Consider the following 24,468-nt stretch of genomic DNA (forward strand, 5'->3'; position numbering starts at 1 on the left):
CGACCTAGCCGTAGCCTTACTTTCTTTAAAGCGTTCGAGAGCAGCATCTGCCTTCTTCCCGAACAAACCTGACCCATCAAAAGGTAAGTCCAATAAGGTTGACTGCACATCAGAAGAGAATTCCGAAGACTTCAGCCACGCACCCCTCCTGGTGGCAACCGAAGACCCCATGACTCTGGCAACTGAGTCAGCTGTGTCCAGGCCACTTTGGATAACTTGGCGAGCAGCCGCCTGGGCATCAGATAATACCTCATTGAAGCCGGCCCTATCCTCTTCTGACAGCTTCGGTGCCAACTCCTTTGCCGAGTCCATAAGAGCGTGTATATAACGCCCCAACAAACACGTTGCGTTTGAGGACTTCAGAGCCATACTGGCCGATGAAGACCTTTTTGGCAGATTGGTCCACCTTCTTAGCCTCCGTCACCTGGAACCTGAGGAAATGCCCCTTTTGATCGCCCCGAACAAGCCGCCTGAACCACCAAGCTCTCAGGCGAAGGGTGCGAAGATAAAAATTCAGGATCCCCTGGAGCCACTCTATATCTCCTTGCGACTGCCCTGGAGACGGCAGGGGCTGAAAAAGGTTTGCGCCATACCTCCAGCACAGGTTCCATAATAGCTTCGTTAAGGCAACAAAGGCTCTGAGACAGCAGCAGGTGAATGCAACACCTCAGTTAGAATATTAGATTTAAATTCCGTTGTCGGCAATTGGAGATCCAACAATTCCGCAGCTTTTCTAATCACCGCATGATATGGCGCGGGTTCTTTAGAGGGCTCATCAGATGGTGGTGTGATCTCCCACTCTGGAGACAATTCCAGTCCACTTGCCTCCTTTAATTCATCAAACACATCGTCAGAGTCAGCCAACTCACCCTCTTCAGCCTCTTCCACCAGAAAGCGTCTTTCATCCACCACTCTGCGCTTCCCTTCTTGAACGAATCCGCACCAGCGGCGTCGGCGGCGCCGTGTTCGAATCCGCCGGCGCCGGCAGAGGCGTCGAACGCGGATCAGCCGGAGTCGAACGAAGTCGAGCCGGCGCCGGTGAAGAGGGAAGCGGCGTCTATGTCCTCGGCGCCGGTAGCTGCCAAGACGGCGCTGGAAAGAAGGGCATAAACGGAGCTTGAGGGTAAACCTGCGGCACTCCCAAATTGTAAGTCATTGGACCCATCGGACCCATAGGTGCACCAGGGGCATACATGGCCCTTGAAAATACCCCGTACATTGCATTCAGATAATGCGTAGGGTCTTGACCTGGACCAGGGAAAGCAGGATACTGGTCAGGTAACACCGGACTCGGGCCTGCCGGCGCCGACGGTGGAACAAGCGGCGTCACTGTCTCACCCGGAGCCTGACGATCATCATCCGGGACTGGAGTCGGAGCCGGAGGACTTGCTGGAGCCGGAGATGGAACCGGCGTCGGAGATGACACCGGCACCGGAGATTCAGCCAGAACCGGCGAAGCCACTGGAGATGGAGCTGGAGGTTAAGCCGGGACCGGAGACACCGACTCTCTCCGACGTCGAGCAGGCGACTTCGATTTCGGAGCCGAACCTTTATCTGAATAATGATGCGAGGAATGTCTCCTCTTCTTCTTACTCTTTGAAGCATGCCCCGAAGTCGACTTGGACGCCGACCTCGACCTGGATCCAGACCTCCTTCTTCCTCTTTTCTCCTTCTTCATTCTGGCGAAGAAGAGTTTCGCCTCTTTCTTTAAGCGCCTTCGAGCTCATCTTCCTACAACTCGAGCAGCCTTCCACATCGTGGTCTGAAGACAAACACCAAACACAATCGTCGTGCGGGTCGGTGATAGACATGTGCTTGCCACATTCACGACAAGGCTTGAACCCAGACTTTCTCGTCGACATTTTTCAATGAAAAACAGAGAAAATCAGAATAAACACAAAGAATAAAGTGAAGCTACTAGCAACGATTCCCGAAATCCGTTGGCGTCGACGGCGTGGAAAAAAGGGAACTGACGTCATCACGCCGACGAGGTCTTCTTATGGAGCCGGTGACGTCAGCGGAGTCGCGAGCGGAGCCGTGCCTCTGTGACGTCATCTTCGACCCCATCGGCGTGGACTGCTACAAAAGTTTCCGAATGTTGCTGGCGCAGGGGATATTCACAAGGTGAGGAATCCACTGGCAGATGTATCCATCAGAATCTATGAATCCAAATCCCACCTTTTCTGTCATTCATGAAACTCACAGGTTGTTTCAATATCATGCCTTCCTTTGAAGACTGTCTCTGGTTGTACTGAAGCACTTCACAATACACCTATCTGCATTTCTCAAACTGGGCAACGGGGTCAGAGATTTTTACTGTGTCCAATCGCCCAGAGAACATTTACCAGCTCATGTTATGGGATGCAAAAAGGATCCCCCAACTTGACAATATGTGAGCCACGAAGCTCAGTTGAGTAATTTGAATAAATCAATTGCATAATGCATATCCAAGGAAATACATCAAATATGTAAGCTCTTCCCTGTATTTCTACCCAGCACTTCTTCAAAATCCCCGTACAAATCTGGGCCCAGTGGTTTGAACGTTCCAGTTCTTACCTTGAGTAGCAGCTGATACTTTGTTATCCTCTGAATGGGTTTGATAAGGAAGTCACTGATTGTTAGCCTCTGGTTCATTTCTTGTTTTAAATCCTAAAAAAGAGCCCATCCATAACAATAAATCTTACTGTGCAAGGTAGTAGTGGTGGTATAAGCTTTATTCGATATAAAAAATATCATAAAAGCAATACATTTCCAAGTATACACATTATTTACATAAATAAAATAGGTTAAAAAGTCATTAAATCATCCTCTGGAAAGCTTATATAATACAAATTCCACAATTAGTTAAAAATTCATGGTTCGATTGTTAAAAGAAAAAAGACTGAATCTAAAATATGTAGACTAAAATCCAATATATGAGAGGGACAGGTGTTCGCCATCAGCGTCTACAGGCTTCCTGGCTAATAACTTGCTTCTAATTAGCCAGGCGGATCCCAAGAATTTAGCTACCCCACATATCAGAGTGAGGGAGGAGGTATCAGTGCAGAGGATGCGGAGAGCGTTACGATGGCACATTGGGCCCAATAGTTTGCAGACCGGTTTTAGCCACCTCATCCTGGGGAGCCTATACGCCGGACAGGCAAACAAGAGGTGAGCCGGCGTCTCGTTATGGTAGGCACAACCCGGACAGGGTAAAGATGGCATAGTTGGCCCTTTCCAATGCGAAACAAAGCTGTTGGTCGGCAAGGTCCCGAACCTTAGCTTCATATATAGTACCCTGTGGCTGGGGGTCTGAATAAAATCCAGATAAGTTTCTAGTGAGCGAGTGTGTTTGTGTTGGAAGAATCCCTCCCTCCGTCAGTTTCCCCAATCTGGGATTTTGGATAACCAGCTTCTGGACCCATTCCCAGTACAATTTTTTGATAACCTGTTTTGTGGGTGGTGATTGGGTGCGCCAGGCCTCCTTTAGACCAATAGAAATTAGAAGTTTTCGAAGGTCAGGTAGTATGAACAATAGACTTACTTTGCATCTGGCACATGGTAGGTCAAACAGAGGAAAGAGTGAAACTCCACGGGGAATGCATACATAAATGGTAGGGCAACATTGGAAGGAAAATAAAACATGTATGTTCAATTTGCAGGCAGCTGTTGCTTGTAAAGAGAATTAGTTTTCATGTATAGCACATAGCAAAATACGGAGAACTCATGTCACACGCTGTAAGAACGTATGTGTCTGGAAAGGGACAATGGCAGTATTATGTTTATAGACAGTTTAGGGTATGATTAATGTTTCCTGCTCAGCCTTATTGCAGAGCACCACTCCCTGGTGCACATGTGTTGATGTCATGCATCATTGTGTGACAGTACTGCACCCCCTACTCGCCTCTCAGGCATGGAAGGACAGGTTGCTAGGTTACAATAAGTTAATGTTCAGGGGGAAACTTATCTCTTGAAGTTCTGTTGGATAATATATACACAACTACATCTTACAATATGACCATTCATCCAACATTCTTGCCATTTAATCAAGCAAGAGGGACAGTCCTCTCTATGGATCAGGTACTATAGTAGATAAAGGTACCAGAGGCGCAACTAGAGCCACATTTCAGGGGGGAGGGCTAAGAAAAAAAATTCAAGATGGGGCTAATTCTTCCAGCAATAGGCAGAGTGGAGATGCAGGGGCTCTAAGAAGGGTTGAAAAAACAACAAAGCCTCATTAACTAGCAAATGGTCTTTTAAAGACCTGTGAACTACTCTGGTGCGGCTGTGTGTGTGCCCGGTAAGCTGTCTCAGCCCAGGCTGCCACACACGATGGGGGAGGGGGGCTAAAGCACTTTGAGCCCAATGGGCGTTGCTCGCCTGAAAGGTACTATGTGTAGAAAGACACCTTGAAGTCCTAATCTGGGCCCTTCACAGACACGAGTAGTCACTGCTCCCTGCCCCTCCCAATAATGCAACGGGTGGGTAGGAGTAAGAAGAGGTTGAGATTCTGATCAAGAGGTCTCGGAGAGGACATCATCATAGAAGGGACATTTACGTCACCATCCACGACAATTCTTCACTATTGCTGTTCAGGTAACAGCACGGCTGGGAGGCAACTTCATCATGGATCAGTGGTTGATATTATAATGGCTGAATAGATTACCTTCTCACAGCTGTCTAGGAGACCACCATGGCTGGAAAGCTAGTTTCATCATAATATGGAAAGTACACTCACCATAGCTGGGCAGACAACAATGACCTAGCAGAGAAAGTGTTCTAACTGTAGCTGTACAGATGACCTCACTATAGTGGTGTGAGTATCACACCATGGGCACGTTATTTTACCAACAGGGACAGGTAAGTATCCATACAATGTTGAACTTATCTGTTATGCAGTTTTTGAAACAAGATGGTTTTGCATTCCACCCAGACAGTTCAACTTACTGGCTAGCAAAACGAACTATGCTTATTTAAGTATTGTATTTTCTAATAAGAATCACTTAAGAAGGAAGCATCTTCACAAACAAACACTTCTACGGGATTTTGCACTTAATAGTAACAAGCATGCAAAACAACTCGACACTAACAACTGATTCAATACACTTCAACTAGACATTATAACACATAAAATTGCACAGTACCTAACAGTCTGGAAAAATCAATTTGAGAACTAGCCTACAACAAATAAAATGCATCAAGGCTATGCTCAAACCTTTTAGCACAAAAGTCCAAAGGTTAGCAATTATTTACAAAAGAGGCTCTTCAGAAGTCCATCTAAATCTGTTTGCATCTGCCTATCCACTCGCTGGCCCATGAGCAAGGAGCAGGAGCTCCGAAACGCGTAGGGCAAGGCCACAGAAATCTTCCGTTGTGTTGCAAGTTCTACAAAAATAAAGATTCGGCAGTGACGCTGGATGAGCCTTTTACTGTGTGTATCCTCAATTTGGTGGCAACCTTTTGGATGAGATATTCCGGCCAGCCCAGGTTGGGAGGGCAGCACTGCCCCGATGATCAAAAGTGGACCGCTGGTGACAGATACACTGTAACCGAGCAGCAGAATAAAAGGTTGCAGGTATGAGAACTGACAACGCAACGGGATGCTCTATTGCAGAGCGAATCTGCGTATGTAGTGAGTAGGCAGAATTCACTATGGATACATTTCAGCAAAAGAACTACAAGTCCCAGACTGCTGAGAAATTCATACAGCCCACCAGAGGGCAATATAAAAGTAAAATGCAGAACTAAGTGTGTTTGCATCTGCCTATCCACTCGCTGGCCCGTGAGCAAGGAGCAGGAGCTCCAAAATGCATAGGGCAAGGCCACAGAAATCTTCCGTTGTGTTGCAAGTTCTGCAAAAATAAAGATTAGGCAGCGACGCTGGATGAGCCTTTTACTGTGTGCGTCCTCGATTTGGTGGCAAGCTTTTGGAGGATTATATATATATATATATATATATATATATATATATATATATATATATATTCCCCCACTGAAAAACAAGTGTTAAGGTAACATTAAAGTTAGGTGAGAATTTCAGTGTCAACGTAAGATTTAAATTAACAAAAATCACTGAAATTCACCAGTTATAGTTAGCTCAAGTAACTATAACTTGTGCCCTAAGGTAACTAACTATAACTTGCGCCCCTGCCATGCAGTTTTCTTATCAATAGTTTAATTGCACATGTTGCAGTGATATCATCAATGATGTCCTAGAAGATGTCACGAGTGATGTAACATGTGGGTTAAACAGTGATTTTCTAGTTAAGTTAAAATGTAAACAGAAACACAATGTTTTAAACAAAACACACATTGAAATTCGCCAGTTATAGTTAAGTAACTATAACATGAACACTCACCATGCAGTGTTGTCAACAGTGATCTTATTTCAGGTGTAATCAGTGATTATATGAATGATATCACAGAACATGTGATAAGCAATGCAATTTATGAGTTCATATGAGAGATCATAAGCAGTGAATGACACCGTGTTGATGTACATTTTCTTTTTTGGAGGGGGTTGGTCATCGTTTGAAATAAGACATTAAACACCCTTTATCCCTATGGCAATGCATGCTCTAAATCAGTTTCGATAAAAAATTGTATTGCACTCTGGCTGCAGTCTTCTACATGGCTTAGACCAAGAAACTCCAGAGGGACTCAAGAACTCCTGATACATACATAATCCTGGTACCCCATATTAATTATAGAACCTTACCTCAAAATATGTGTCATATTCAGCGACTATGTATTCTGAGCGGGGCTTGTTTTGGCAATACACTACATACATGTGCAACCGCCTCTCCTGAAATAACAAAAGGCACAGTATTAGAGATCAGAACAAATCAATCATTGTGAATGAAAAACAAATATGTCTGAAATGTCAGGACACTTGATTTAAAATTGCTTACGTATTCTTAGCACAAATCGTATGTATGTAATTATGTTCAAAGAAGTCCAGTGAACCAAAACTTTTTTTTGCTTTGCATATTCGCAAGCTGGGAAAAGACTGACAGGAGGCAGGTTACTTAAATGGTTTTGTTAATACAAGATGACCAACGATTTGTAATGTATTTGGTTTTCAGCAGTAGGTATAATATACACTAATGAGGTCTGCTGCTATTAATTTGTCTCATTCTGAAAAGCTTGTTGAGTGAGCCATAGTCCCATCTGTACCTAGGGTGATACTATAGGCCATAGGGGTTCACTCTGTGTAAACTGCACACCACCCTTATGTTTGCCTTTGTTATAAAAAAGCCTAGCCACTCTAGATATGCCAATCAACATGTAAAGCGCACAGTACACATGTGTTGAACTGGTAGAAAGAGTTAATCTAAGTCTAAGATTCTGAACTTGGCACACTAACATCTGGGTTCTCATCAAGGCTTTGGCATCTTGCTTGAGCAACAATTGTGTGATTCCTGTCATCAAACTGTGAAAATGTGCAAGGTAAAGGTGTGCAGAAATGCTACTATATGTAACTAAGTGGCAATTAACTGTCCAGTGTCCCACACCTGCCACCATTTTTTGGTCAATCACCTAACGAACCACCACCTTAATATTTACATCACTACTGGAACACAAAGTTAATTTATAAATAATTACATAAAAATACATATTAGACTGTTTCGTCTTAATGTGAAAAACTGAATTAACTGGCTGGATGAAGAAAATATTAGAGCTTGAATTTCACAAGACAGTGTTGAGCAATACAGTGTGCTCACACAGCCAGATATAACTTCGATAAAAGTTTAAACAAAGAACATAACATTTGAAAGCGTACATGAAGAGTGTATTAAAGTGGTTTCAAGTCTGTTGTATAGCGCATAACATTAGTCAAAAAATTTTTTCCTGCTTAGTAAACACCTTGACTAAATGCATACTATGTCGTGGTACAGGCTGTGGGCTGCTGAAGACCCCTAGCACTCTGTATCTAGAATGGTGAAGTTTGAAGCAGAGAAAAATAAGTGAAGGCTAAAAACCGAAGTAAAAACTTACGTGTTTGATAAAAAGTTGCGCTAACCGCTCTGGTTCCTGGAGGCATTTTTCAAGTTCCGCATTAAAAAAACTAAGGGGAAAAAAGAAGGTGATTATGTTAAAGAGAATTTTAAGTGAGCAAACCTGTAGAGAAGGCAGGCACCAAAAGAAAAAGAGCCACCCTTTTATGCACAAGACTACCACATTCATATCCTGGAAGTTCCTTTCTCCAAGGCTTCTGCCCTTCCCTTGGTTGTGTGAGGGCAGAAAGTCTCAGAGTTTTGGAAGAAGAAAGTGTCTTGCCTAGGGATGGAGTGAGCTGGAGTTGAATACCCCCAGGATGTTTTTATCCGATCCTATATTTTTTCCATTCCAAGGTGATGCAGCTCCTGCTATGGCTGCCAAAGCAAGGAAATGTGTGGTTGTTTCACTTTTTAGGTCTCGCCTAGCCAGCGCGCATGCGCTGCACTAGGAGGGCCTTTAGCCATCGGTCTTCACTTTTCAAACACTGCACTCGTGCTTGTGGCGGCATCCACCTTGCTGAAGCGAGCAGCGGCAAGGTCACGTCAATTATAAACATATGGCCGCTGCTTGCTCCCGCAAGGTGGATACCGCCACAAGCACGAGTGCTTGAAAAGTAAAGACCGCCGATCACGATGCTGCTTGCGTGTGCCATTACTTGCCTGAATGCTGATGTAAGCCTCGGCCTGCACTCCCGGGCTAATCTCTTTGGCATTTCCGCAATGAGAAAGCACCCGCTGTTGCTCCCCAGGCGTTACTAATAGCTTTTGCCGTGGCGATTGAATCGTCAAGTAAGCGCTTTGCATGTTGGTAGTGAACTACAACTACCAACATGCAAAGCGCACACCATACTGCCTGGAAAACAACAGCCCCATTATTTCACCCTGACTGCGGCGGATCATGGTTTACGCCTTCAAATAATTCTTTTAAGGACTCCCGGGAGTTGCTATTCTTTTCCATTAGCCATGAGTTGTGCGTGATTGCAACCGCGCCGCTGGTTGCTGATGCAGACTTGGTTCTCTGCAGGTCGTAACTCAGGTTGCATTGCTGAAGTTGATCTAGACGCTGTACTTTAATCCGCTTGCTGGGGTAATCGATTGCTGCAAAAACAAGCATTGGCATAGCCAATAGGTCTCGCCTTTGGGACCTTGAAAGTAAAAAAAAAAAAAAAGGGAGTGTAAGACTTCAAGTTTAAATTTACTGCATCCTAGATACGAAGTAAATGTAAACGTGAAGTCTTATACTTCAGTTCTTTATTTTTACTTACAAGGTCCCAAAGGCGAGACCTATTGGCTATGCCAATGATTGTTTCATCTTTGGCGTGGTCCAGCAAGCACCCCCCTTTCTATCCTGTTTCAATTTGCGGATATTCTCTCATTCAGGAGGGCCCAATTCAACCCAAGCCCTGTGAATATCTCTGAGATATGGGAGTGGCTGGGCCCCTTCACCACATCATGCAGAAGGACCACATCATTTGGCGTTACACCGGCGGTGGAGACTCACCCTCAGGGGAACAGTCTAGGGCAGGATGCTTTCTTAAGGTTCCGGGCCCCTTGGAGTGAGAAGCAGTTGGGAGTGGGAGCAGGTAACATTCAAGCATGGAGCACAGAGCTGGAGTCAGTCAGAATTGGAAAGCAGTGGAAGCAGAAGGCATGCCAGAGGCTGGCAGGAGCTTGGACAGAGCACATTTCACTACATGTTAACAGCCACCGACTTTCACAAAGTCATGTCAATACCCTATGGCATCCAGAATGAATTTTCTAGAGCCGATTACCGCAATGCCATGATGGGGCTCACTGATTCACAGAAAGACATGTACAGAGAAACTGACTTACACTAAGACGTGTCGAGAGCCACAGATTTCCATGAACAAGTCAATAGCAAATAAACAGAAAAAAGACATGCTTCACTAAAATCAGAGCTAAGACTTTTTTTGTTTTAATTACACTACCAAATTACTTAACATCTTATTTTCCTAGTGCAAAGCAGTGTCCAGTAAGTATGTCATGGTATATTCCATCTGCTATGTTGTAACCCTAAGGTTACCTGTGTTTCTATGCAAAAAATATGAACATTTTTAAAGTGGGATCTATGAAAACTCATCCTCCTCAAATGGTCAATGCCAGTCAGCGCATCAACAGTGAACCCAGTAACCATACCTGTGCTTTTGCAAACATAAAATTGTTCTGGTGATGGAGCAAAATATACCACTGAGTGTGAACCGAACAATGTCCATCTCAGACCTCCTCTTACATAAATGGAGCTGAGAAGAAATTGTGTTTAGATTGCTCATTCAGAGAGCTCATTCACTAAGCAAAGCAGATGAGCAAAGTGGCATAGGCAGAAAACATTGGTGGATAGGAGTCACTCCATGGCAAGGGAAATTTCCCCTAGGGAGGTCATGCACAAAACTGTTTTAGAAGCTTTCCGGTACAACACAGGACATTGCGTCGTAGTGATACATTTGTTCATTTAAGTCATCTGCTACTCATCAGTGAATTCTACATTGCTGCTGTGTAGGCAAATATTGACTGGCTTGGAAGAATATTTTACAATAACAGGTTTGTTGGAGTGTGAAAAGTAATCTCCGTACTTGCTCAGCTTTCTGAAACCTTGCTAGCAGCCACAGCTTTCACATGCATCCAATTCAGGAAACCAAGAGGACCACTTTACCCATTCTCGATCATCAGAAAGCATTATTTGCAAATGGACTTCATCACTGGATTTCCTAGTGTTAGAGGAGGGAGGATAACAAGTCATTGTACCTTCGCGTTTACGTGAAGAGTTAAGTTTAGCATCTGAACATGGGGTCTGCACGATCTCAACAGCTAACTTTTTATAGAGTCTTTGAACTCATAGTAGGTACAGTAAAAGTGGTCTACCTATAATTCTTTGTTGGACTGGCTGGCAACAGCATTTTTGGTAAAAATGAGTCAGTCAAGCCCTCTCTGGTTTGGAGTGAAACCAGACAAATGTCTGAAAATGAGCTTTGTCTAAAGTGAGCGGAGTGTCTTCAGCACAAAGGTAGTCTGATCAAACATATTTCCACATCCCAGGTTCTCGCACAGTTTTTACGTTATTTTGCATTAGTCTATCTCCTGAACATTGTGATACTTAGACTGGTGAAGTTTCCTGGAGGCTCGGCTTCAAAGGACAAGCAGCCTGCAATTGTGCAGACAAGATTGGACTATCCCGCTGGCCACCTTTCTGGTATCCAGAGACGGTTTTAAGCTATACTATGTAATATGAGAGCTAGACATTACAAAGGCTCACTCATGTTCAAGGGAGCTCTCCTTGCAACTGCTTGACCTCTTCACATGCCATCTTGGACAGTGACTGGGTGCGGGATCCGGCATATCTACTTTGCCATTGCTGCACACCACTATAGTCTTCAGTGAAGCGCTCTCCAGGGACATGCAGCTGTGCAAGTGAAAGACCCAAAGAAGCCAGGAAACCAAGGGCAAAAGGCTGGACTCATTACCTTGAGCAACCCCAATCCGATCTCCAAAGGAATAGTCACACATCCTTGCTAAGACAGTTCTTGAAGTCCTGTTACACTAGAACCCACAATCGTGCTCTATTAAGCTCTGCTTCTTCTCTTTTTCTATGTACAATTTAGGTGCGTAGTCATTGTCATAGCAACAATCTGCACAAAAGAATCCCATGATGCCTCATGGCTATTCTTCCTTTTCACGCAGGAGACTTTGCACTGGGAAGTACAGTACAGTGTCAAACTTCCAATCTCAAACTATTTGTGTGCTTCCTTCTTCACCAAATCAGCTGCACTCATGCACTGCAAGGTGATAAGATTCTCGGATCTCTCTGGCAATCGAGTATGTGACACACCAGAATCTCCGATCGGTGCTGTATACAGATTATCGACTTCATGGCCCTCCAGTGAACTTGCAGCGTGCCTGCTTTCATATTTATCTACCTCCCAAATTTGGGTGAGCACACAGCAACTGCATGATCATAGCCTACAAAAAAAAGACCAATGCCATGTGAGCTATCGGAAATCCTTTGCAGGCATTAAAAAGCAAAAAAACTGCATAATCCTATTTCTCGTGTAACGTGAGCATTACACTTTGTGTACATTAAAGAGAAGCTGAACATAGGTCCTTGGATCTCGTACAGGGCAGCTTATCTAGATACTCACAAATTTTACTATACTTGCATATCCCATTTGATTCTTATAATAATGTACACATTTGCCATTCCTCTGTCAATGCATCTCCGTATTCTTCCTACCACTATGGGGATATGAAATACGTTTGATTCATTTCCAGGGAGGAAAAGTGGTCTGATTTTAACATATTCACCCACAGATATATCAAGCCATCCTTGTATTAGACTTTCTACCTTTGGATTTGAAAATAATAGATATTAATGCTCTACGTTCTGGAATCCTACTACTCTAAATCACCAGTGGCAGAGCTATCATTACCCATGCTTTAGAGACTGTGTAAAGGGCAGACTATAATCACAGACAATCGAAAAATCAGAAAAGAAACTATGTTATCCCTGCCCTTACATTGTGTGATGACTTTGTGCGACAGTGATGGAATGGTTATTCTGTGGAGACCAAAATATTCAAACACGCCCAGTAATATAATTATACTTGCCCTTTTTAGGAACAAAGCTTTAATTGAACTCTCTGCTGCAACTGGAGAAACAAATCTACACTAAACAAATAACTGTTTATCCCCTGCAGATCCAGGCAAATTTCTAGCTCCATAATTACAAAAGGAGTAAGCCATCGCACTTTTCATGTTACAAATGCAAGAACTCATAAGCAATTTGGGAACATACTTATTGACAACAGCTACAGTCAGACACGTTACAGCATTTGATTTCGCTAATGGTAGAATGAAAACACATTAGCAAATCATCTCCTACAGTATGGAGCCTGTGGTGGAGTTTAGCACTATGTCTTAAATGGGGGTTGACTATTAGTTCAGAATTGTACTGCTTCTTCGGCAATAGTGCCATAGTCCTGGAGGCAACACAAAGCCCACCAACACTTTCCCCATAGTGACAAATGCCTACACAGCTAGCAAAGGATGCTGTTTACTCACTCTTTATGCCAGTCATAAATCTGGTGAATGTTGCCAAAAGCGATCTTTTCCTTTCCAGACATCTCCTCAGGAACTCCTTTCTCTTCAATTCGCTGCATGAAACCCTTCAGGTGAGAAAGAAGAGCTGAATCAACCCTCATATTCACTTGAATGAGGCAAAGTGAGAATCCTGGAGTCTGTGACAGTGATTTCACACATCCAGATAGTAAGATCATACTGCCACCCTTCAAGCAGATGTCAAAGGCATATGCACAGAGATTTGTTTAATGGGAAATTTGTAATTTATGGGACCAGGTGCAAGTGTGTATGTACGTGCACTGAAGGCACACGTGTGCCCTAGAAATATATACAGGATAACAAATCTATGGTTATCAAGTTACTTGCATAGTCTGATATGAGTGAAATGAGGCGTGAGGAGAGTCTGTGGGCCTATACATTCATATAGGAATCTTTTTGTGGACTAAAAAATGGTTTATAGGAGGATATGTTCAATGGAAAATGTGCTACACTGTTCCCTCAAATTTGACCATCTTTCTATAGATCTATTATTTGATGTGTCATGAAAGGCTCCAATCATGCCTTTTCACAACGCTGATAAACATCTCAGAACCAAGCATCCAAAAAAATAATCATATGTTTTCAAACTTATAGGCTGAACAACATTTAGCACAGAAGTAGCTTATCAACGATAGTAAATATAGAGGTGAGCTAACTGGTATGCACTTACCTCAACCACAATTCCTAAATCTTTGACGTAATCCTTCTCTGTTTGAACAAGTTCATTTAGGACAAATCTAAACAAATACAAAAAAGCATTGCTTCAGTTATATGCGTTTTATTCTTGAAATAGATGGTATATTAATAAGAGGAAACAGTCACTCAAGTTAAAGGAAACAAAATGAATGACAATGGCTGTTGCAAGAGAAACAAGAGGATGGTGTCAAGGTGCCCTTAAGAGAGGGTGAAAGGACCATTAAGAGGGGAATTTCTTGGAGGATATGTGGAATCAACACTGAGGCTTAACTAAGGAGTGCTTCAGAGAGGGAATAGTTCAAAGACATTTGAAGCATTGATGTTCAAAAATAATATATTCAAGAAGCAGGTTTAGGCTATAGACTGCTTTTAAGAGGACTATTGCAAGCCGTCAGATATTCCATCTAGATAATTTTAGCAAAATTATAGATTCTACTCCTTTAGAGTACTGTTGGAGTTATACAGAAACGAAATATTTACAACGGTTCTGTATTATTCATAAGCACTTTCACCATAAAGTGTGCTTTTTCTTGTGTACTGTGATACAGGGTTCTTATGGTTAGCGAGTTCAGCCGACGTAAAGATGAAGTACGCCAGTAGCAGATAATCCAAGATCAATTCCTGGAGGTTCACTAAATACCTAAGCTTTACTCAGTAAAAACTGAGATCTTGCTTGTGGGTACATATTTGCTGCTTTGGCAACAGAGTAATGCCACAGATTTCACCACAGTGACTAAGAAATAGATGGCCATTCATCAACCCAAACAGCACATTGTTCTGATTCAGATCACTTCTCACTGTAACACCAGCAATGCAGTGTCCTCTGTTGCTTCAGATCCCAAACTGTAAACTGATTATTCCTTTAAAAAAATATATATGGATTTGTATGTAAGGCGCAAACAAGCATCCCAAAGATCGCTAGGTAGCACTCCTAACACACTCACACGTTAATAGACACAAATATAAAAAAAATATGTCACCCTGTGAGTAAAACAAATGTAATAAACGTAATATTTTTCATTTCAGTGGAAAAAAACACCATAATAAGAGCTTCTGCAGAGCTGCACAATTGCCCATTGTTTAAAAGCTTCTAACATCTGTGCTTAGACCATATCTCATTGTTCAGTTAGTAGTCTACTTGTGAAAGCAAAGTGAAACGTAACATTCTAATGGCAATCAAGACACACTGGTAGCTCTGCCATAGCTAATACATTCTCCATGCACAGATTCTGTCTTTAACTTAATCAACAACCTATTCTTGAAGGGTGAACATTCTAACAGCAAACTCGGGTCAACAGTAAGCTCTGCCTTCACGGCAGCAGCATAAACCATCTTGGAGAATAATCACTGCTTCTTAAGCAACAGTCTGTTGATGAAATGTTATTATAATTGCAATCAGTGCCCATTGTAGCTCCTATTTCTAGAACTAGAATGTGTTTTGAAGGCAAGCGAAGCCTCTTTAAATAAAACCCTGTGTCCTTAACTGCATACTTAAATGTTTTCTCCTAGGACATCAAACAGAGTAATCAAGTATTTTACTCACTGTTTTCAATAAACCTCTCCCAGACTGAAAAAAGGATTTGCATGCTAATTACACAAATAAACAATATTCAAAGTAAAAAAAAAAGGTCATATTGCCATTCTACTGAAATTTATAAACCGCAAAGCCTTTGGCATCGCAGTTTATGTCATCGCCAGAAACCACAATGGAAATACAGGACCATTTATATGTAACTCACAAATATAACTCACTTGAAAAGCACTTATTGACCATCACATTTATTTCTTTGTGTCTTCATAGGAAGATTTTTTACATCTAACTATGGTGGTACAAACTCTGCATCCTTTCAAATATGCACTCTAATATTAGACAGGCTTCACGAGTGCTGATCAACATAGCTCGATGGGACATTATGCTCTGCCCATTTTGTTAAATATTTATGGCATAAGTACTGGTATGCTGTATGCAGTAAACACAACCTACTGCCTGCCATTTAGTCTCTGAATATAGTCTCTCTTGACCAGGGATCGAGTGATCTTTCATAGTTAACCTCCACCTCCCACCAGTTGGCTGCTTGATGTACAAGTTACTTACCTCAGGGAACGATGTATCTGGTAGAGACGATTCTAGCCGCAGATTCTTTAACGTATAATTATCTCCAGGCGCGAGACTGGACCCGGAAAATGTTCTTGTCCCAGCATCTCTGCGCGCCGGGGTGCGGCACCACGTGACTCCGCCCGCCGTCTTTCGCAGGCGTGACGTCAGCGAGGTCACAAACCCCACCCCGGCGCATTGACGTCTGTTTGCTTCAGAGAACTTTTCCGTGCCACAACTCAGAGCCATCACAGCAAAACTGAGGAGAGCATGGGAACAGTGGGCAAAAATGCAGAGAAACAAAGCAGAAAGGAAACAAAGGGTGAGGAACAGCACCATTTGGCACCAGAAAGCTATAGCAGCAAAGCCATAGCAGGGAAAGAACAGAGCACCACTTTGAGGAACAACTGTGCAAGCCAAGACGACAGCACCAGTCGGCACTAAAGTACCAGAAGGCCAAAGCAGTGAGGAACAACCGAGCAAGACAAAGCAATAGCCATCCAGGAGGCACAAGTATATGAAAGTGCCAGAACGAGAGAGAGAGAGAGAGGCTGCAACCACAAACCACAGTGTCAAGGGCCACAAGCCCAGAACAGAGGAGCAACAGCAATCCACCCCCAGACCACAAGGTCAAGGAGGGCCAGGCCCCCTGAAAGGAGCAGGAGGCCAAAGTACAGGTAAAGAATCCCTAACACAGAAGACTGCAAGGGGATCAAAAACTCCAAACAAAGAGGGAAAAAGAGGACACTCCTACACTGGACAGAAACCAGCTGGAGGTAAACAAAGGCACACAGCAACCAACCATCCCTGTATCAAAGAAAGCAGGTAGGGGGGGATGGAACCATAAAGCAGAACCAGACAGTCTGACCGGAAGGAAGTGAAGAGGACACCCATAGAAGACAAGCCACCTAGAGGGGGGAAGGGGGAAAGAGTGCAGAAACCCAATTAGAGGGTCTTCGCAGAACGGGGAGGAAGGGAGAGTCATGAAGGAATCTGCGGCTAGAATAGTCTTTACCAGATACATCGTTACCGGAGGTAAGTAACTTGTACATCTGATAGAGACTACTAGCCGCAGGTTCCTTAACGTAGAATATATACCCTAGCCATAACCAGAAGGGAAGGGGCCTGCGAGAGAGCCTCCCCAGCAGGGGACATGTCACAGGAACCAGAAGGGAAGGCCAGGAGATCCCACGCCCAAGTAAGGGAGGACCACCCAATACTCCGCAGGGGCGGACAGCGCCCGAAGGACCACAAGGAACAAAAGCACCACCTCAAACCCCAGGGAGAAGAGGCAGAACCGGAGGCCGGGCCCACCGTAAGAAACACACAGTGATGGGAAACAGCCGAACACACCGTGGCCGCAAGCAGCAGAGAAGGCAGGAACCGTTCCACCGCCGATGTAAGAAGAAAAGCACAGATGCACAAAGCCCCAGCAAAGGCAGGGGCACAAGGGAACACATGAAGGGCCACGACGGTGGACCAGAACAAGCAGGCAGGCGCAGGCCTGCGCAGCCAGCAGCAGGCAACACGATGGAGCAGCGCACCAGATCAAGGCAGGCGCAAACCGAAGAGAGGTCGGGGGGCCAGGACACACCCTAAAGGAGGGGCTGGTGCCAAAACACACAAACCCACGAAAGAAGTGGGACCAGGCAGAAGAAAAAGAGAGAGGACGGAGGACGGGCCCAGACCGTCAACCACAACACAGCAGCCAAAGGAAGCAAGCTCCTCTGGAACACCAAATAGAGGACCAGGCCGAAGCACTGGACGCAAGGGTGGAAGTGCCACAACACCGCGCCGCAGACTGCAGGCCAGACTGGTCGAGCGACGTGGCGAACCTAGAAAAGGACAGACCTGGGCACAACATAAGCCGTGCCAACACCACAGCAAAGAGTCCGCACCAGCAATATACTGTAACGCCAAGCAGAGCACGGAACCCGAAAAGGGTGACCACACTGCCCCAGCACATGACCAGCTATGTAATAGCTACAAGTACCCCACATAGGGTATGTTACGCCCCAAGAAAACATGGGAACACCTCTTAGGAAAAAATTCTGCAGCAGAGGACAAACAGAAAAGCCTGCGGGTAAAACCGCAGACAGCTTGCCAAGCAGCCAATAAAGAAGACACAAAAGGTCCAAGACCAGGACCTACACAGGCTTCCCAACAGCAAAAACCACAAGGCAAAAAAAAAAAAAGAGGGGCTGAACCAGCAGCCAACAGGACAACCGAAGGACCCTGAAGGCACACAGAACACACAAACGGGGCTACTTGTTACTAGGCCCCAGAAAACAATGGGGGAACACCTCCCAGAACACAGACCGACATCCAGGTTCACTGAGGAGGAGGAGGAGGACGAAGCCCCGCAAGGAACCTCTGAATGGCAGAATCCGCAGGGTCGTAAAACAAAAGAGCGCCATCAAAGGGAAGGTCAACCAGCCGCTCCCTAACGTTCTCAGGGAAAACACTACTCCTCAGCCAAGCATGGGGACGGAGGGCCACTGCAGAAGCCATGGTGCGACCAAGCACCTCAGAAACATCCAGAACCGAGCGAAGAATAAATGCTGCCGGCTCCAGGCCATCCAACACATGGTGCCGCAGATCAGCGCAGGCACCCTCCTGAGAAGCGGAAGACAGAAGGGACTCCGCCGAATCCCACAAGCAAGAAGTGGCTCTGGCCAACACACCATGCCTGTTGAGCGCCCGCAAGGCAGCACTGGAGGAGGCGAAGATGTTGCGCCCCCATGAATCTAACCACCGGGCCTCCAGTGACTGGGGAGACAACACCGATGGCAAGGAAGGAAAGGCAGTCTGCAGGAGATGGCCCCTGGTAGAAGGGTGGAAGGAAAGGCAGACAGGATCATGCGGAGCAGGACGGTGGCGGTGCAGAAGCGACTGGGGCACCGGGTTCCCCGTGGCAGGATGCCCCAAGGCCCCCCAAGAGAGAATTATGGAGCGAAGCTTCGAAGGGAAGAAGTAGCTCCTGTCCATCAGAGCGCTGGAGAACCTCAAGCAAATGATCCGCGGGGAAATGGGCAGCCAGGTCGCCCATGCGCAAAATCACCGCAGCCGTGGAGACAGCCCAGGCGAAGGCAGCACTCTCCTCCGTAGGGCAACGCGGTGGGGAGAGCAATTCCTCCGTGGGCGACAGCTGTAAGCTAAGCTGGCCACCCCCCAGCCCAACCGGAGAAAGGAAAGGCCAAGCTCGGAATGGGGGAAGGTTAACCGACGAGTGGGGAACCTGAGGCGCCTCCAGGGAAGACTGCAGGCGTGGGGACGGCGAAGAGCCCTCCTTGAAAGACTCCGGGGAAAAGGCCACGATACAGCGTCCCGTCTGCAGAGAAGAAGAAACAAACAGTTGCCGAACCTCTGGAGAAGAGTGGGAGTCCGAAGACGAATCAACAACCAGGCTTCGGCACAGCGCCGTGGAGTCCACCACCGGCATCAGATCAATGTCGACCGGCGCCAAAAGGAACGCCGAGATGACCTCTGCCACGACTCGCGCAGCGGGAGGTCGGAGCCGGGGCGGCCAAACAACGGCACCAACTCGACCTACGACGAGGCAGCCGCCTGCGGGGAGAGACGAGGGGGGCCCCGAGACACACCCTGTCCCCTAGCCAGCCCCTGCGGCACCGCCAGGGCCAGCAGCCGCCTGAGCAGCGTCAGCTCGGCCTCGGACAAGACCGCCGCCTGCTCAGAGGACCAAGGGGGACTCTAGGATGAGCCCCGGCAACCTCCCGCGACACCACAGGGACCCCCACGGGGGTTTGCGGCAAGGCAGAGGCACCGTGGTCCTAAGGAGGGAACCCCGTAGGGCCGCACCCCAACACCACCTCTTCAGAACTTGAAGCCGAACCTGTTGGCGCCAGAGCCGCCGGCGACGCTGCGGAAGGCCCCGGACATGCCAAGGGATCCGTAGACGTCTCAGGGACAGGAGGAGGAGGAGGAGCCAAACAGGCCTGCAAGGCAGCCGCATAGGCCTCTATTTGGGATCTGGTCGCCCCCACGCCGGGGAACGGCGGGCTGGGTGGAGAAGCGCGAGGCCGCACAACCAGCGGAGAACCCGCGCCCCCATAGGGCGGGGACCGGGCCTCGGGGGGAAAAACTGCGACATTTACCAACAGGAGAGCGACGCCCTTGCGGCCTCGGAGAGGGACGACGTTGGAAACGGAAGCGGCGGTTCTTGAACCCTTCCACGGGGGACGGACATGGTGACGACGCAGACCTGGACATGCTGGCCGAGAGGAGTTTCATCCGGCACTCCTACCGGGACTTCGGCTTCATCTGCTGACAAGCCTCAAAGTCCGTGGAGTCGTGGTGCTCCCCCAAACACCACATACAAATGGGCTGAGGGTCCGTCACCGACATCTGGTGCACGCAAGACGAGCACATCTTGAAGCCTGAAGGCATTCACACAAACTAAAAGTAAAGCGCGAAAAGGCGGCCTGAAAACAGGCCAGGAACACGATCCGGATTGCACGTGGAAAAGAAAGAAACTGACGTCAGCACGCCGCTGTGGGGCTTATGTGACCTCGCGGACGTCACGCCCACGGAAGACGGCGGGCAGAGTCGCGTGGTGCCGCCCCCCGGCGCACAGAGATATTGGGACAAGAACATTTTCCGGGTCCAGTCTCACGCCTGTTAAGGAATCTGCGGCTAGTAAGGAGTAGGTGGAAACCTGTTAGTAAGACCTTTGATACAATAGGAGATTTAAATAACAATGGCTGATCCAGAAGACACAGAAAAGCCGATAAGGCTGATAAATAGCCCTTAACCGTGGCCACAGCACAACCCTGCTGAGCCAAGGAAAGAGCAAACTGAAGCGCATCAGAAAGGTGGGCTTTTAAAGGGTTAATGGATCTCTCTCCACACCATTTTTAAAACTTAGACCATCTAGAGGAATAAATAGACTTGGTGGAGTGTCGCCTGGCCGATAAAATAACATCCACCACATCAGCGGGAGAGAGAAGGAACTCAGGTTGCCCCGTTCAATCTCCAGGCATGAAGGTGCAGGCTCTGGAGGTGGGGGTATAGAACCTGCCCCTCCGACTGCGAGAGGAGGTCTGCCCTGAGAGGGAGACAGAGCGGAGGGTGCGACGAAAGGTGAAGTAGATCTGTGTGCCCCACCCTTCTTGGCAAATCCGGGGCGATCAATATAACTTGGGCCCTGTCTTGGCGAATCTTCCTCAGAACCCGAGGAATCAAGGGTATGGGAGGAAACGCGTAAAGGAGTTGTGAGCCCCAGCTCAACTGAAATGCATCCCCCAACGCCCCCTGCATCGGAAACTGGAGACGGCAGAATGACAGGCAATGCGCGTTCGAGAGTGGCAAAAAGGTCCACCCGAGGAGTCCCCCACGTCCGGAAGATGTGCTGAACTACCTCTGGATGAAGCCTCCACTCGTGGTCGGTGGAAAACTGCCGACAGACTGTCCGCACGTACGTTCAGCACCCCGGCCAGATGATTCACCATCAAGCAAATCCGATGGTCCTGAGCCCAGGACTAGAGTCGCAAAGCCTGTATGACCCTACTCCTCCCTGCTTGTTGACATACCACAATCGCTGTAGTGTTGTCAGTCAGGACTTGCACCGACTGACCGCGAAGGGAAGGGAGAAAGGCCTTGAGTGCCAAATGTATCGCCCGCAATTCTATAAGATTGATATGATGCAATCTTTTCTCTGGAGACCAAAGACCCTTGATCTCCAGATCCCCCAGATGAGCACCCCACCCCAGGGTGGAGGCATCTGTTATCACTGTGGCCACTGTTGGAGGAAGATGAAAAGGTCTTTCCTTGAGACAGGTTGCCCTCCACGCTCCACCAAGACAGATCCGCTGCAGCTTCTCTGGAGATCCTGACTGACTCCCTTAGATCCCTGTTGTACTGATACCACTGCCTGCGGAGACACCACTGGAGCGCCCTCATGTGCCAGCGTGCATGGTTGACCAACAGAATGCAGGAGGCGAACAGACCGAGCAGGCGAAGGACCTTCAGAACTGGAAAAAACGCTCCATTGTGGAATAAAGGGATCATCTCCTGAATGTCGAGAATTCTTTGCAGAGGAGGAAATGCTCGACACACACTAGTGTCCAGTACCGCCCCTATGAACAGGTTGCGCTGAGAGGGCACCAGGTGAGATTTGGGCACATTGATTGAAAAACGCAAGTTGAATAACAGCTGAGATGTTACCTGCAGATGATGTTGCACCATCCCTGGCTTCTCTGCTTTCAGAAGCCAGTCGTCCGAGTAGGGGAAAACCGGAATCCCCGACCTCCTGAGATGGGCAGCCACCACCGCCATCACCTTGGTGAAGACTCGAGGTGCAGTAGTAAGACCAAATGGGAGAATCGCAAACTGGTAGGGTTGCGACCCAACCGTAAAACGGAGATACTTCCTGTGCAACTTCAGTATTGGGATGTGGAAATACGCATCCTGCAAGCCGATCGACACCATCCACTCTAATTGCTGCAACGCCTGAAGAACCTGTGCAAGGGTTAGCATTTGAATTTCACCTGCTTCAGGTAAAAATTCAAGACTTCAAGGTCTAGGATCGGACACAATCTGCCGTCCTTTTTGGGAATCCGGAAATACCGGGAGTAGCATCCCTGACCCCTTTCCTGCTCTGGAACCACCTCTATCGCACCTTTTTGTAGCAATGCAAGAACCTCCTCCTCCAGACGAAGCAAAAACCTAGGCAAGGAGGGTAAGGGGGGGGGAGGAAATTCCCGAAAGGGAAGGGCGTACCTATTCTCCGCAAGGTTTAAAACCCAAAGGTCCGTCGTGACCGATTTCCAACCTCGCAGAAAGTGGGACACCCGAACCCCAACAGGCCTCACATGATCCAGGATGGGGGATCTAGGGCTGCCTCCCTGAGGATTTTGTTGCTGCTGCTGAGGTTGACGGAACGAACGAAAGGATGACCTTCCAAATCCCCTATACTTCCTGAAGCCAAACCCTTTAGACTGCGTCTGCAAACCTAAAGATTTCGCAATTGCTCTGCTATCCTTGAATCTTTGCAGGGCGGAATCCGCTTTCTCCCCAAAAAGCTTTTCCCCATCAAATGGTAAGTCGACCAGAGTGGCCTGAACATCCGCAGAGAAACCAGAAGAGCGAAGCCAAGCCGGCCTTCTAGTGGCTATAGAAGATCCCATAATTTTGGCCCTGGAATCAGCCGTATCTAGGCCCGATTTAATAGCTTGCCTAGCAGCAGCTTGAGTGTCTGCAACCACCTCCATAAAAGAGCCCTTCTCCTCATCAGGCAGTTTAGGAGCTAACTGCTTCACAGAGTCCATCAAAGCATGAACGTAGCGGCCCAATAAGCAAGTGGCATTTGTCGATTTAAGCGCCATACTTCCAGAAGAGAAGACCTTTTTAGCCGACTGCTCAATCTTCTTTGAGTCCCGGTCAGCTGGAGCCTGTGGAAAAGCACCTGAAGATTGTTTTGAACAGGATGCCTGCACTACAAGACTCTCTGGAGAAGGGTGCGAGGAAAGGAAGCTCTGATCCCCTGGAGCCACGCTATATCTTCTCGCCACAGTTCTGTAAACCGCAGGTGAGGAAAGAGGCTTGCACCAAACATCCTTAACAGGCTCTAAAGTAGCCTCATTAAAAGGCAACAGTGGCTCGACAATGGAAGGAGAATGAAGGACTTCAGTCAAAAGGTTTGACTTGTATTCCGCAGAAGGCAACTGCAAGTCTAACAGCTCCGCAGCCTTCCTTATAACCAAATGGTAAGGAGCCAACTCTTGAGGAGAAGACCTGGAAGAAGAATGTTCCCATTCAGGAGTGGTGTCCAATCCACTTGCCTCCTGAATACCTTCAAATTCATCAGTGGATTCCCCCACTTCACCTTCCTCCACTTCCTCTGCCAGATATTGCTCTTCCTCTATAATCCTCTGAGCCTCTCTGCGATAGCGGATCCAAGGACACTGTGTCGGCGGCACCGTACGCGGAGTCGGCGGCACCGTACGCGGAGTCGGCGGCACCGTACGCGGAGTCGGCGGCGTCAGATGCAGAGTCGGCGGCGTCAGACGCTGTGCAGCTGGAGTCGACGCAGAGGGAGGCTCCGACGAAGGCATGCAATCCAGTCGAGGCCGGGAAGAAGGCTCTCCAGACGGCGCCGGGAACTGCCATGACGGAGCCATGGGCAAGAAGGGCATAAAAGGTGCCTGAGCGTAGTGCTGCGGCACGCCCAAACTTTACGCCATTGGACCCACGGGACCTGAAGGTGCACCGGATGGGAAGGCTGCTCTCTGGAAAACACCATACATAGCATTAAGGAAAAGCATCGGATCCGCACCCGGAGTCAGGAAATGCGGGTATGGGTTCGAACCGGAATCCGGCCGAGGAGTAGCTGGAGCCGGAGCCGAAGAATCCTCCACTGGAGCCACAGGTTCACCTTCAAGTACAGGCGAAAGATCAACAATATGCACCGGCTCGGAAGCCGGAGAATCCACCGCCGCCGGAGACTGCACCGAAGTTAACTTCGGCGAAGGTGACTTCTCCGGAGAAGCACAAGGAGAAGGGGAAGGCGAAGGAGAGACAAAGTCCTTACTTCGACGTCGAGGAAAAGGC

At 47.2% G+C, this 24,468-nt stretch overlaps 1 protein-coding gene across 9 annotated transcripts in view; it reads right to left on the reverse strand.

Moving 5' to 3' along the window:
* Positions 1 to 24,468, reverse strand: part of KALRN (kalirin RhoGEF kinase) — a 1,569,312-nt gene that overhangs the window by 193,439 nt on the left and 1,351,405 nt on the right. For all 9 annotated transcript variants that reach the window (XM_085647304.1, XM_085647302.1, XM_085647305.1 and 6 more), the window contains 5 exons: positions 13,780 to 13,846; positions 13,053 to 13,156; positions 7,978 to 8,047; positions 6,698 to 6,784; positions 2,557 to 2,649 (listed from right to left, as the gene is read on the reverse strand). In XM_085647304.1, the coding sequence (XP_085503430.1) occupies positions 2,557 to 2,649; positions 6,698 to 6,784; positions 7,978 to 8,047; positions 13,053 to 13,156; positions 13,780 to 13,846 (421 nt within the window). The remainder of the gene's footprint in view (positions 1 to 2,556; positions 2,650 to 6,697; positions 6,785 to 7,977; positions 8,048 to 13,052; positions 13,157 to 13,779; positions 13,847 to 24,468) is intronic.

The sequence above is a fragment of the Triturus cristatus genome, chromosome 3_2, assembly GCF_964204655.1.
Source record: "Triturus cristatus chromosome 3_2, aTriCri1.1, whole genome shotgun sequence".
NCBI lineage: Eukaryota > Metazoa > Chordata > Amphibia > Caudata > Salamandridae > Triturus > Triturus cristatus.